At 39.8% G+C, this 15544-nt stretch overlaps 1 protein-coding gene across 1 annotated transcript; it reads left to right on the top strand.

Moving 5' to 3' along the window:
* Positions 1-846: 846 nt before the first annotated feature.
* TPD52L1 (tumor protein D52-like 1) lies at positions 847-14787 on the top strand (the record flags this gene model as incomplete). The annotated part of the gene is made up of 5 exons (XM_010024364.1): positions 847-948; positions 7291-7305; positions 9978-10016; positions 11078-11138; positions 14656-14787. Coding segments are annotated over 5 exons (349 nt in total), but the record flags the coding sequence as incomplete, so codon positions are not given.
* Positions 14788-15544: the final 757 nt, after the last annotated feature.

Below are 15544 nucleotides of genomic sequence, written 5' to 3'. Positions count from 1 at the left end.
GGAAGCCTCTGACTTGCTCAGTGTTAGTTCAGTCAGCAAAAAACCATCTGTGCAGAAAAGCTTATTGATTACTCTGAGAAGGCAACTTAACTGTACTAAAGGGTCTCTGTTGGTCAGAGTATATATTTTGGATCAGTAAATGAAGATGATTTTGTATTTGAATGTATATACTATACATGCAATGAATGACTCCTAAAAGGATTAAGTCCTATTAAGAATATGCATTCATGGTCTAGACTTTTTATCTTTCTTTCTCTGTCTCTCCCAAAACCTTCTTCCTTTAAAGAAATTTTTGTTAAAAGTAAAATTGAGGCATATGGGAACAGATTGGGTGATTTTTTTCAAATTTGAAATATCAACAAACAATTTTGAAGTGTATCTGTTAAATGTACCTAATATGCACATGCATGGAAAGGCAGCATTGTATATGTCCTGGTTCTTTTCTGTGCTCTAGACAGCAGATTTGGTATCTGCTGCAAGAATACTTATTTGATGTAAATATTATTTTCTATAAGCAGAAATTGTATCAGACAGGTATTCAACAAATCACTGCATTCCACTTTCAAACAGCTTTGCTGCTGCCCTCAAGGGATGTTATCTGGAAGGGGGAGACACACAGTTGAGGATTGTTCTGGAGTGTGTTCTGCTCGTGTTAGGATTAAACTGCCTTTAGGAAGCTGTGCAGAAGCAGGCACCTTTGTAATTTGTGCTACAGTTACTGTGTTTCTTAACCTTTCAGTGGATGGGACTTTAAGATGTGGAAATAATGTAAAAGGGAATTAATTGCAGGGGATTCTAGCCTCTGTTAGTACTCATCACTATTTCTGTTCTTTTTTTTGTTTTCAGTTACAAGAAAACACATGAGACCCTGAGCCATGCAGGACAAAAAGCAACAGCAGCTATCAGCAATGTAGGAACTGCTATCAGCAAGAAGTTTGGAGATATGAGGTACAGGGATCTGCTGGTTCTCTGGTCTTATTTGGAGAACAAAAAGTATAAGTCACCTGTCAGCTTTTCTTTAACTTCTGCATGGTATTTTAAACATTCAAGTAGTTTGTCATCAGTGTGTGACATAATTTGGTGTTAACCAAAAAGAAGGGATAGTGACAAATGAAGATATAATTCTTATTCGAGCCCCGGTTTAAAAAAAAGAAAAAGTGCAATTTGAAATCCTTTTGGAATAACTTTGCAACCTCAAGGAAATGTACAAGTAAAATGGAATGAAAAAATACTGTTAGATCTTTATTACTCCAATTTTATTCATACATGGGTTCTGAAGACCAGTGTCATCTGAAGAAAACAAGCCTGCCTTGGAGCTGCTCATGGAAAGATAAATAAATAAATAAAAAACAGGCTATTTTTTTGTTGGCTTTTTCAAGATGTACAAATTCAAGTTGTGGTTTGCAGTTGTATTTATAAAAAAAGATACGATGAAAGTAACAGGAGTTGAGGCCAAGAGAAAAACTGTCGCTTAAATGGAGCCTGAATGTCAGGCTTTATGTGTTGCTGTATTTTTAAAAGTGTTGATCTTAAATTTCCTCAGAATAAGATCATAAATGAAGAAATTGTCCACTGTAAACCAGCACTTCAGTTTTCAACTTCGTAGCAGCATTACAGAATTTCTCAGATGTTTTAGGGAGTTGATTTTTTTGTGACAAAATAAATGGACATGGGTAACGCTACAGTATATTGTTTGAGCTGCAGAATTAGTCACATTTATTAGAGATATTGGTATGTATTCACGTTTTTGGTTATTTTGTAATGAATGAGATAACCATATCTGAAGAGCTGTATGAATCCATTTTACAATGTTTCATATAAGTATGAGTTTGGTTTTTTTGCTGCAAATGGCTGGGGCATAGTTCTTGGCAGCTAAAACTTATCTTTTCCCCTTTTTGTTCTTAATCTGAATTTTAAGAAAACTTTAGAGTCCCTCCTTTATACCTACCTTTACGTACAGCTTCATAAACACTCTATGGAAGTGCTACTGTTTTTCTAGGAGAAACTAAAGAAGGAAAATCTTCATTGCTGTATCTGCTTTACAATGTCTTTTTCTACATTGCAGTTGAAAATGGAAATCTAGCGAGTGACTTATAATCAGGGTATGAACATAAACTGAGAATTGTTTGACTCGGTACAGTTAAACATCTATATGCCTGTATATGGGTATCAGAATAAGGAGGCATGCAGTTACATTTCCCTAGTTCATTTTTTAGTATTCAGCAATCTGAGAGCTGAAAACTTTCTAAAGCTGAGGTTTGAACTTTCATTTAAAAGTCCTTTAACTTGTATCAGCTTTTTTCAGATTCATAACACCTCTTGTCTCCCAGATGAACAAATGGTTATGTGGTAAAAAAGTGGGTGGGGGTTTTTTTTCATTCATTCATTCACTTTTCTCAGTCTTCCTGCTCTTTCCTTTGATGTCTTCTGGCCCTTCTATTATGAGAAACAGTGAGTGTAGTCCTTCTGCTGTCCTTCATGCTACTCGTGATTTCCTGTAGTTTTATCATATTTCACTGTCCTGGTTTTGGCTACAATAGTTAATTATCTTCCTAGTGGCTGGTGCAGTGCTGTGTTTTGACTTTAATCTGAGAACAATGCTGATAACACACTGATGATTTAGTTGTTGCCAAGTAGCACTTACCCTGATCATGGACTTTTCAGTCTCCCATGTTCTGTAGACAGGAGTGTGGTACTTAGTGTCCTTTTTTCCAGGCTGAGGCTCCAGTTGCATGAGTTGCTTTCACAAGCCTTTTTCCTACCTTTCTTTATTCTTACTGCCTTCCCTGCATTTATAGTTGTGTTCTATATTTTTCAGATATGTGTGAGATGTTACATCCTCTGTTTCATTTTCTGTTCTTTCCTAACACTCGCTCCTGTAAAAAAAAAAAAAAAAGAAAAAAAAAAGGACAAGCTCACTGCTCAGTGAAGAGGTCCTGTTGCTGCTTCCGTGCTTCAGATCCTACAGCACTGAGCAAAGAGCTGGTGTAAGAATACCTTGAACACTGGCTCTTGATCTTAGAGGGGAGGATGATTAACAATTCAGGACTTCTTAGGTCCTTGTCAGGTCCTGTTGTTTGTGTTTTGCATAGGGTGTGGGATTAACTGCAAAGTCAAAAATGTCTTCACTATAATAAAGCACATTTTTCCTTTAATATTTCCCTTCATTAATCACTGTTACCATATTCCTTTGCTTTATCTATCAGTATTAATCCCTGACCCCCATGGCAGTCATGCTTCTGACTAGCACTTGGAAAGCAGATGGGTGGTATTTATCCCATTAGCCCTTTATCCAAGGACTCAAAGCAGAGGCTAAGTCCATAAACATTTTGATTAATCAAGGAATTTGTTTCTAGTAGCTTTCTTTGACTGAAATTATTACCTTGAACCTGGTTGGGAGTTTATCAGGAAAGTATGAACTACCAGCACTGCCATTTTTTTTTTGTGAACACTTGCTGTATTCTGTTAAATTCTCAATTAGGAGAATTTTCTTGATGATAAAGCGTCAAGCAGTACAGCCAGTATGCCATAGCTACATAAAGCGTGGAGTAAGTTGGGCCTTCTGCATCTGCTGAACATCCTAGATCTAGAGTAGTGGTCAGTATGTTCCCTCAGCAACAAAGCTGGCCTGAGATCTTGGCACAACTCGGGCAGGTGCAGTTCTGTGTGCGGTCACACTATAAACCTTATGACTTACTTAAATAGGATGGTTTTAAAGATCTTGCCCTCTCCCACTCCAATCCCAGCTGTGTTTGGGAAAGTAAGCTGCAAGGAGGCATGCTTCATTGTTTATTTGCTTTTTGCAAATACAAATCATTTTAGATGGATTATCACCACTCCTGCCATAATGCTGATTTAAGCACACATCAGACCATGGCTTAATTCTGTTGGTTAGGCATTAAGGCTGATAGTCACCAATTTGCATCCAGAGGCAAATCCCTGTTCTGCTTTCATTCAGAGTAGGCACTTGTAGCTGATTTCTGAAATCCAGATGATCATAATTCCCAGTATGGTCAGCAGTTTTACCCCATGCCTGTAGTAATGGTGATTTTGAAGGGGTCTGTAGTCAGCCTGACTCTGAATATTGAAGCTTGCCTGCTTTATGAAACAAAATTCTGTTTTTCAGGTCGTCTGCTATATCAGCTGTACAGAGCAGCACATGAAACATTTCTGAAGATGCAGGGTCTCAATCTCACCTTTTATTATGTGTAAAAATATTACTAAAATGTCATATGTCAGCAATAGACTCTCCCAAATGTGGTGAAATCTACAAGAAAGAAAAATGACAAAATTCCACATGTCCCAGAGAACAGAGAAGACACCCCGTGGGGACAAAGTGCTTTTCATGCAGCGGCCGTGCATCTCTTTCATCCCCACCCCAGCTTCCCAACTCTCTAATTCATTTTGTGCATGAATAATCACTAGCATCTCGCATCTTCTAAATTTTGTAGTTATTATTAGTGCTTGTATGGTCTCTTTACGGTTGTAATGCATTCTATTTAATATTACCATGTTACTAGAAATACCAGAAATGTATGTAAAAACAGTATGCAGAGATTTTTTGCTTTAGGACACAAACTAGGCACTAGTAATATCGTTAAGATAACATAATATCATAATAATGATATACCATCAGGATACTTTGTTGCCCCTCCACCCCCACCTCATGTAATCTCCTTTAACATTTTGTGACACAGAGAAGGAAGGCACAGGGGAAGAGGAGAGACTCAGGTCACTCACAGGTCAGTAGCATGGGCTCAGCTCTTTCAGGTGCTACACTAAATTTCAACATGGCTTTTGCCATGTAGAGCACAGATGTGATACAGAGTTGAGGGTCTTTATCCCTTTCTCCTTTGCATACTGGTAAAGTTTGGACCTTTCCATGCAATACTTCTGGACTACTCTGCAGCTGTCTGTGGATCTAAGAGTTTCAGCCCTCCTGATGGCCTTTTTAAAAGCAGAAGTGGGAGACTTTCTGTCTTTTTGGTCTGCTTAAAAAAAAAAAATAAAAATGGTGGGGGTAATTGAAAGGAAATAGGAAACTATGTACACATTATATACTACTACATACATTGCTACTACACAAATGTATTTAAAGACTAAGCTAACAAAGGCATGCATGCAAATTAGGATGTCGGCAGTTACACTGCTTATACATCATTCATTTAACTGTCTCGTGCATTCTCTTTAATTACATGATCACACAGACCCCTTTCAAATTCAGTGCCTGGGATGAGCCAGCTCTCAAGATGAATGAAGGTAGTATAATGCCTCCTTCCTGCCAGGAGTTGCATATGTGGAAAGAGGCAGAAGACTGAATGGACGAAGAGCTTGGGGGCATGACTGTGGCAGTTGAATGTGCCCCTCAGAGATGATAGGAATCGGCACAGAAGGTGTATGAGGTCCCAGAGGGATGGAGGAAGGCAAAGTTCATCCCTCTGGAAAGGTGCAAGGGAAGTTCTGGGAAGCAGGTACTGGGGGGTGTAGGTGGAGGATGCATTAACCTGTTATTTTCTAAGTATCTAGAAGATAGCATAATGGCAAAAACATAAAAGGATTTGTCAAGAACAATTATCTTGAACTGACAGCATCTGTCACAGAGGACATAGGGGAGGCAGGAGATGTGGTAGGGCTTGACTTTGATAAGGCCGTCCACTCTTTTTTCGCATAACTAGAGAAATACAGTTTAAGTGTTACTGCTTTAGCAGGAAGAGGACATAGGGAACTGAAAAAGCTCACAAATGCAGCTGAACCGATCATTTCTGAAGGCTGTGAAATCCCTCTTATTGGAATATTTTAGAAGCAGGTTAGGCCAATATCTTTTTTAGATGGCTCAGTTATAATTAATCTCTTTCAGTGCTGTGAGAGTTAGCTTTTGCCATGCCTTTATTGTTGTGCCTTTTGGGTTTTTTTGTTGTGGTGGTAGAGGTTTTGTGTAGCCTTTTATTGATCATTTCCAGGATTTCTGTGATCTAGGGATGTTTTGGGCACTTAAACTGCTACTGAACTCACTGAGATGAATTTCTTAAAATATTTTAGCTGTCATAACCAAATCTACCATTCGTAAGCCTCTGTGGGTCTGGTATCGCCTATAAAGGAAATGGTAAATACTGTCTTGCTTCAGGATATAAGTATTTCTTTGCTGACGGGAGAAGCAGTTGATTTCTCATTTCTACTAACACTTGCTCCTTCCTTTGTGACGGTTTTTGGACCTCTGCAGTATTACACATTTCCTTATCATGTGGCTGTACAAGTATCTGTATTAGCATGGAGAAAGGGGTAGACTGTTACCAGGAGTCAGCAGGTAGTAAAAGAAGGCTACCTATGGCAACAGCATTACTTAAGCCAGTCTAAGCTGAAAAGTGTTATGAAGATAAATCCATGAGTGTTTGAAAAGCACCAATATACATGATGAGTCCTGTAAATAACCCTGAAGAAATCAGTGCTTATCTTCAGAGCAAGATATGAATATTGTGCAGTAAATAATGCATCATACCACACACACATCGAAAAAGGATGTGAAAAATAAGTATTGAAGAGATGTTCATTAATTGTGCACCATCTATCTGGCTCACCGCATGAGGCAGGTGTTCCCTTGAAGTGGTCTGTAATTAAAGACTACATCAGTAGCACACAGATGTAGGAGAGGCTGTCTGCCTCCTCATTTCTCGACTTTGGAACCTTAATGACATCCTTTGAATATCATAAATCAGTGTGCCTCTGCCAGTCCTGCTGCCTTAATTAAGTTCCTTGTGAGCTGGAAAACAGTGTCAAAGTGTTTCAATTATTGTTTTCAACAAGGAGAAAGTATTTTAGAAAATGTCATTTTAGGAATTAAAAGCTTTGTATTTTTTCTGATACCCTTCTCAACTGAGAGATGATTAAGAAATTTAGAGGGGAAAAAGGGGTTTGCTGCTGATATACATGTACAATTCCATTTTCCCTATACTTTCTCTTGAATGAGATTGAGGTAGGATTTGTGGGGGGAAACCAGTTAGCATTGTTTACATCTGATCTAATGAAGAGAACACAAAATTTAGCAAAGCTCCCGTTCCTCACTGCACAGAGAATAGGTGACCATGTAGTGGAGGACCGTGTGTGCAAATTTTTGCTTTGAAGGTATCTCAACTGATCCATGTGCCAGTGTGAATTGCAGCAAGATCTGAATGCAAATAATATAATTTTTCTCCTAAGGCAGTTTGACATGCTACAAATATATACGTGTATTTTTTGTTACTTTTTCATAATACTTTTAACTCTTGCTTTTCTTTCCTTGTGCATCCTCCGCAGATCTCATTCAATTAGGTAAGATACATTACTCTCGATGAATACTGCCTCTGTACTTGACAGGTTCTGTTTTATGGAACATAATGCAGTAACCTCTTTCCTTTCAGCATCATTATATAGGATAAAAACATATACTACTTAAACTGTAATGCCTCACTTTTACAGCATGACGAGTGTAATAAGGAAGGGTCTGGACTAAGTGTTTGCCTTGTTCTTGAGTAGATTAGTCTCAAATTCAAATAATGAACACATTCAGAAGATGTTGCTCTTGGAAAAGCCTATTATATGTAATCCCATTCTCTCAACCATCTTTTTTTGTCAGAGGTTGGAACATAACAAATGCTCCGTAAAATTTCTACTCAGCCAGCAGAGTTTTATTAAGATTGTATGAAGTATTTAATTACCTCCTCTTCAATAAAGCAAAAGTAAATTAGTCATGAAGTGTACATGGTGATTCTTTACAAGTCTTGAGTCCTGGGGAAATTTCCAAGAGTAGGCCAAGTTATTAACATGATTAAAGGGGTTCTTTATAGAGAGAGCTCAGATTTATTGATGCTGTAAAGCACTTCAGTATATGATGAATTATAAAACAATTTCATGTGTGCTCAAAGTGGTCTGGCTTTATGTCAGTTCACTCAGCAGAGAGGCTGAACAGCCCTGAATCCCCTGCAGTCTCTCTGCCCTCGTGGCATCCCCAGTGCACAGGACAGCTCCAGAACAGTTTTTTCTGTTCAGCTAAGTGATCCTAACATGAACTGTTACTTCACTGAGAGAACTTAAAAATGGAGCATAGACTGATCTTCCTGTCTCAGTCTGGCTAAACATAGTATTTAGCGACCTTTGTCATGAAGGATCTCTGTTCTCTGCCTCTGCACTGATCACAGACATGTATGTCTTTAAAAAAAGCTTAATATTTTAGGCTTCTAGTAAAAGATGTTGTTACTGTTCCTATAACTTCCTTACCTTCTCAGAAATAAAAAGTTTAATTCAATAAAATATGCATTCAGTCTGTCACATGCCATCTCTCAGCTGTGCAAATTTAATTTGGCACAATGTAATCTTACTTAGATCTTCATATTTGGAACGTTTTGTTATTAGAAGAGGAGCAGCCTATGCTGAAATGCTTCCAAACTCTTGTTCTTGCCTATTTGTCATGTGTTAAAAGACTAAAATGGTAAGCATGCTTGTTTAATTTAACTAGGATGGATTTGCTGCACTTGTGAAATGTTTGGGCTAATCTTTTGAAAGTCTTCAAAATGGTGTGAGAAACTGAACATGAAACATTTGCATTGTGTGCTGTTAGTTCTCGTCTATCTGAGCTTCACAGAGCACTTAAAATACACACAACAGCAAACAGTTCGTATAAGATCTCTCTGTTCCACCTGCTTGCCAAATAGCTCTTTCCTCCTTCCTGTCCCCATTTCTGAATCTTTAATCTGGAAAAAAAAAATAATCCTTTGTGTGGATACGGACACAGTGCTGCTCTGAATTTGTATGGTTCCGAACAAGCACATGTGCTGTTTATATAGAGCTTTCATTTTTTAATACTATAATCATGCTTTGCTTGATTGCAGCCAAATGTTGGTATCCCTCAGCTCTCACTGTTCTCAATCAGAGCAGGCTGCAGCTGTCAGTCAACACTGAAAGCAGCCAAGCATGAATTTTTGAAACAATACATACTCTTGCAGTGCACAGTTTACTTTCAGTGTTCAAATCTGAATGCATTTATGGATGATTCTTACACTTCAAATAAAGATCCATATTTAGAACAGGCTTAGATGCTTCCCAGCAGCAGGGAATAGGTGATAGCAGAGTTGGCTTTGGTGGCTCAGGTGGAAGAACATGGCTAATGTAGGCCAAGCAGGCAGCCATCTCCAGGGTTAAAGGTGCGAGACAATTTGGGGGATCTTTGAGTGATGCAGAGACTCCATCCTTCACTTGCCAGCCTTCCAATCCTCTTGCTGCTGGGAAGTCTGAGGAGGTCAGTGTCACAAGGAGAGATGGCCAAGACCTGTGGAAAACAGCTTTCTAGTCTTCGTAATGTTGAGGTATGAAGAAGGAGGTGAAGCGTCCTGCAGAGGTGGGGACAGCAGGTGCTGCAGCTGACAGAGCAGCATATCTGGCTGAAGAAACTTCTTTTTAGGTAGCATAGTGTGCCTGTAGTAGGAGCCTATACAAATCAGTGGCCAGCACTGGCTATTTGGACTGTATACATTGTAAATGCAACAAAGGCAATTGCCTACTTACCTACTGCCTTGACCCAGCTCTGTCTATGCTCACAAACTCAAGGTGTACTGCGCTCACCCAGAACAGAGCTTATCATCTGCCACTGTGGAGCACAGAGGTAGTGCTCTGTTCCTCTGTCACATGTTGTGTGTCTGTAGATAGCAGAGGTCTGCGTCATTTAAATGGGTATTGCCAGGAACTGTTTTGCATGGTTGTTTTGAGCCCCATTGCTGATCAGTTGTCATGAGAATGTGGTGGTAAGATCTTCAGTGCTGAAAGTGAGCTGGAATCCACAGGTGAGTGGATGGCAACAAGCTGTTGCCATCAGGAGAGGAAGAGTACCAGCAGTCTTAAAAATATGTGTATGCATCTTAAAATCTAAGTTAAAATCAAAAAAAAGTTATAGTCGTGTTGCAACCAGATTTTAAAGCTTTTTTTCCTTATCTTTTGCTTTCATCCCACAGTTACTCTATTCGCCACTCCATAAGCATGCCTGCAATGAGGTAATACGTTACCCATATTCTATTTGCTATGGTGGTGTTTAGCCATGTAATGAGGGGGGATTTGCATACTTTGATCCTGATCCTGCAGGTTTTAGTTGGATGAACAATCCCACTTCAATCAATTAAGTTTGCTCACGTAGATAAAGGCTGCAGGACAGGCCATCTGTGGGTTTGGTTTTTTTTCCTTTTAATTGTATTAACTATTTAATCTCTTGCACAAGCCTTTGAGTAGATGAAGCAGTTCTGAGATGTATTGGGGTAGTTGATTGTTACCAGGTTTGTATTACTGAATCTGAAATTCAGTTGTTCTGCTGGTTTTAGAACATCATCCAAAGCCCATTAACGTCAGAGATGTTTTCCACTCCAGCAGGCTTTGGATCATGTTCCTATGGAGGGATTTTATATGAGTGCTTTCATGTTTTAACGGCTATAATCATGCTTTACTTGACTGCAGCCAAATATTGATGTCTGTTCAAGTAAAGCTCCAACTGTTTTCAATAAAATTAGGATCTAGCTTTCTTTTTATCCCCTTGGCCTCTACATATATGAATATCCCCACTCCCTGCCAAGCATGTGGGGAAACAAATATCCTAACTATGTGATGGACGTTAATTCATCCAACTTCAGCAGGTGGATAGTTTAAGGCATTCACCAGTGTGACCTGTGGATCAGATGTAAGTCAAAAAACTCAGTTTCTCTCTCCTTTTGACCCTTTTTATCACCTATTTAACAGAACAAAAGGTAAATCTGCGTTATTTTTCCAACTGGCTTCTGTTTGTCCTTGTAGGAACAGGATAGCCAGGCCAATTTGGTTTCAATTATTAGGCAGGTTCTGCTTTTGTAAAATTGAAGCTAAAATATATTCATCTGATTACCATAATTGGATTTGACTGACAGAGCACAAGTGACTGTTCATACCCTATCAGTCTAGAGCCCTGCGCTGCCAGCCAGACCTCAGTCTGTCCTACAATTTTTGCCTGGTAAGAACTGGTCAAATGGTGGAGTTACACCATTGCATTTGCAACTCACTCTTCATTCCTTCCACTTTCTTTTTCTCCTAGGAATTCACCAACTTTCAAATCGTTTGAGGAGAAGGTTGAGACCACTGTCACAAGCCTTAAGGTAAAGGTTAAAGGCAGTTACATGGCTGTGTGCGTTAAAGTGTGACAGCTTAGTTGTGCCTATCATTTGTACAGACTGATTGAATTTGCCATTCGATCATCAAGAATTTCACAGAACACCAATGGCAAATGAAGGCACTGTGCAAAGAAACAGTCTTTCTCTGCTTTGTTACTAAAAAAATTACTTCTGCTGTCTGCCAAATTAAACACATGGTCCCATCCCTGAGCCACCCCCCGGACAATACTAGAGATGTACTCACCAGGTGCCTCTCATTCAGCTGATGTGAGCTGTTGTGTAGCTCTGGTGTGACTCACACTACCTGTGTAGCTTTTAGCACTGAACTCGTCTTTAATGCAGGTGTGTTTCCTCTCAAATTGCAATGTTTTTTTCTGGATTTATTTGCTGTGGGACAGGAAGATCTGGTGGCAAAGTTACCAGTTATCACTAATAATGCTTGTTAAGGACAGTATCACTCAGCAGGTCAGAGCAGTGAGCTAATCTTTGCTGCATGGGAAGGCACATTCAAGTGGGGAACAAGAGGGTTTGTCTCCTAATGGTTCTTATTCATCAGTTAAAGTCAAATGTGCTCATAAACTGGCATTTTACTTTGCTGCGATAGAAAGATTCCAACACACTCCAAGTACAGTCTGTCAGTGGACAAGGGTCAGATTATGACCCCTCATTTTAGGGGGAACTGAAAATACAGCTGAAAAATAGGTGAAGGTCAAGGGGTGTTATAACTTGTAAAGTATTAAAAAGGCGAGAAAATGGCCTTCCACTTGGAACAGAAGGATGTTCCTTCTCAGAGAAAATGAAAATTGCAGCTATGACTGAAGCAGCAGGTGCACAGGGAAGGTCTGTCTTATCCATGCCCCTATGAAATTGTACAGTACATAAGATTTTCCAGTCAGTGTCTGAGGAAAGTCAGCACAGAGAGTTTGACTTATTTTTATGTTTCTAAATAAGCATGTCCATCAAAGAATGCAGAGTTGCTCTATGATTTTCAGCTTTTGAGTGTTCACATTTATTTAGTGATGGGCTATTCTGACAACATGTAAGTCATGATGGTGTAGGGTAATGTCATCTCCATTGCACTGTGTCAGAGAAGGAAACATCATCTCAGTTTCACAGGTGGGAGGCAGCATCCCAGGGAAGACTAGGAGCATCCCAAGGAGCTAGAACAGAGCACAGACCTTCAGAGCCCCAGCTTAGTGCCTGTATACGCTTTCCTATTCATTCTTTTCACCTTAGCTGCAAATGCTTTTTATACTCTATCTCACTGTAGGAGAAATCATTCATCCAGTGGGGTGCATCAGCTTGGAAGGTCTGATTTCCTGTCTGTTGCAGTCAAGCATATCACTTGCTTATCCCTTTGTGTTCCTTCTACCCATTTAGATAAGGGATGCAACTCATTGTAACTCCTGAAGTCTGAAACAGATTTTTTTTTTTTTCCTTTTTCACCACTTACCAATTGGAAAAGTGAAGCATTTTTGTGCCCATTTAGTCACTAAACCTATTCTTGGGGCTTTCAGTAGTACTTCTAGCTCCCAAGTTTGCTTCTAGACTACTCTAGACTCCACAAATCCCTTCCTCCTACATTTAGGACAACTTGTGATAGGGGCAGCTTAAAAGCCTTTTGCCTTGATTTGAGGGGTAAAGGACAAATGTGAGTGATGTCCTTTCTGCGTCAAGGGACAAGTGTCTGTGTCCAGCCAGAGGAAAGAGGAAAGAGGAAAAGTCAATTTGAACTGCACAGCTCTGAAGACCATTTCTTCTCACAGTGAACTGCTTGAGGAGCCTGATCTTATTTTGCTGGTTAAGGAAAGGTGTCTTCCAGGAGAGACTATTTGTCATGCCAGTTCTTGGCTGATTGTGTTCGGAGGGGTCTTTGATCATCCTTTAAGGAATCTTTGATTAAGCAGGACAAAACAAAAAGTTGATTGAGTACACACGGGGGCATTAGCCAGAGGCATTCAGTAAAGTGACTTACACTATTCTTTTCAGATGGAAGAGTAGGCAGAAAGGCAAATAGAAAATGAAACTGCATTAATGTTTCTGAGGTGTCCAGATTCAGATGCACCTTACTGAGTCATTTAAAACAGTGCAGGAATAGTCTGCTTTCACAATCACTCTGATCAGTCCAAATCAATTGAGAACTTTATTTGGCAAATAAAAGTCATGAGTTTTGCCATGAAAACACAGTGGCTTCTTTTCACTGCAAGTTCTGGGCCTCCCACCATTTAACAATGAATATGTTTTGTATTGCTGTTTGCAAAAACCAGGGATGGACTGACACTTTCTGGAACTCAGCACAGCCCATTAGACTGGATACACATTTTTACCTCTGGGGATGGGAACTTTTAATAGCAGTGACTCAAACTGTCAGAGCAAATATCAAGCCTAGTACTACTACCTTATTTTATTGAACTTTCAAGCTAGGCCAGTTCCTGTGCTAGCTGATGAAACAAAGGATTACATAGGATTAATCCTTTGGAAACCTAGGACATAAAGTTCATTTAATTAAAATAATCTTCTTAGGCATTTAGTGGCTTACAGGCTGGAAACATGCCATCTTGTCCTGCAGCAGTTCTAGGATGGAGTAAAATGTTTTGCCCTATTTTCGGGCTGGAATCAACTTCAAGTGGGCATATCAGTAAGCTGAACCACCAAAGAACGTTCTCTTAACAAGGCAACCTGGTCAAAAGTGCTTTGTCTCTTCATCATTTAGTCTTGACCATTTCCAAATCTCTACCTAAAGTTCTGTCTTTGTCAGGAAAACACTTTTTCAGTTTTAGTCATACTGGGTTTTGGGTTTAATATTTATATTAACAAAGTCAGCAAACAGAAGCATTTTGAAAGTAGATGTCCTGTGAGCACATTGTCATTAATTTCATTAATTTCATTAATGTAATTTGATATCTTTTCCTCTCCCCTCCCCACATGAAAATGTTGTGGGCAGTTTTATATATACCAGTATCTAGGCAGGTATAAGTACCTACAGGGAGACAAGCTGATGGTTTATTTCTTTGATCACTGTATTCTTTCAGCTGTCCAAAATCCCAGTACAGTTTATGTATTTTGGGAGCAGCTGTATTACTGTTGCTGGTGATGGGCCACTTCACTCAGCAAATGAAGCAGTTCATTTCAATACCCGTCTTTTATCCAGCCTATGTAGAACTCAAAGAAACAGTGAAACCAGTGTGAGCTACTCATGTAAAGAACCACCCTAAGTTTACTGGTATGATCTGGGATCCTGCCTGGGATCTGCTTAGGGACTGGTTCCTTTAGGCATACATTAAGTGCCACTGGCAGATTTTGTGATTGCAGCCTAGAGGAGGAAAGGGTTTGCTTTATTTGAATGTTTTTATAGCTTTTGTTCTAAGGAGAATGCAACCCTGCATGTCCTCTGCCTGCTTTGAACAGTTCCCACCTCTTCATGGCCTTGGGGTGGAATGCAAATGGCACTTGCTACAATGTGAGCAGAGGAACTTGCTGTTCTTTGTTTGCCATATTTCAGACCAAGGTTGGTGGGACAAGCAACACAGGGGGCAGTTTTGAAGAAGTTCTCAGCTCTACAGCCCACGCCAGCGCTCAGAGCTCTCTTGCTGGCACCCGAGTCCCTGAGAGTGAAGAAGAGCTTCAGTGTTAGATGGCAGCGATCCTGAGCCTCACAGGCCTCTCTTCAGAGACTTGCCCAGCCAGTGAGTTTCAGACCTCTCTCACCACCCAACTTGTGCAACCAGGTTTTGCCAGTTGCCTTCCTGGCCTTGTGCTGGGGAAACTTTTCCTATTTGTATTTTTGATGGGCCATTTTATCATCAGGTACTTCATACACCACAGAAACCATATGCAAGTCATTGACTTAAATGCTCTAAGTACTATGTTAAGTGACCAAAAGAGTTTTCATTTAACTTCCCTCCAACAATCTCCCAGTCTGTTTCTTATTTTAGTTCACTGTTTTCTGTTGGTTTCCAACTCCCCTCTCAGTGCCACATCAGACAGATGGACCTAGAGCTGTGCAACGATTCCTACTGCCAGCACTAGTCCCTATACCAGCTGCCTACCAGGCATACCAGGTGCCCTTTGCTCAGGAGTGTCTGTACATGATCTATTTCCTAACAGAATTAAAATCACTTATTGTCACTAAAGGTTTTTTCTCCTTCACTGGTACAGCCTGGCGTTGCCCTCCACCCATTAGTCAGCAGAGTTGAAGAAGACAGGAGGAGACACCTAGTAATTCATATGGAAACCGAACTGATCATGAGGTGGTCATTGTAGCTGGAAAAGCTTCGGTTTTAAAATTACCATTGCTTGCTCTCTGGTTTGCTAAGACTTGACCGTATAAGTAAGTTAATTATAAAAGGAGGTGGAGTGGAGGGAACCTCTAATATTTTTGCCTCCATATC

Source organism: Nestor notabilis, unplaced genomic scaffold (genome assembly GCF_000696875.1).
Source record: "Nestor notabilis isolate BGI_N333 unplaced genomic scaffold, ASM69687v1 scaffold5091, whole genome shotgun sequence".
NCBI classification, from domain to species: domain Eukaryota; kingdom Metazoa; phylum Chordata; class Aves; order Psittaciformes; family Psittacidae; genus Nestor; species Nestor notabilis.
The sequence above is the reverse complement of the archived record's forward strand: the minus strand, read 5'-3'. Positions and strand labels throughout refer to the sequence as shown.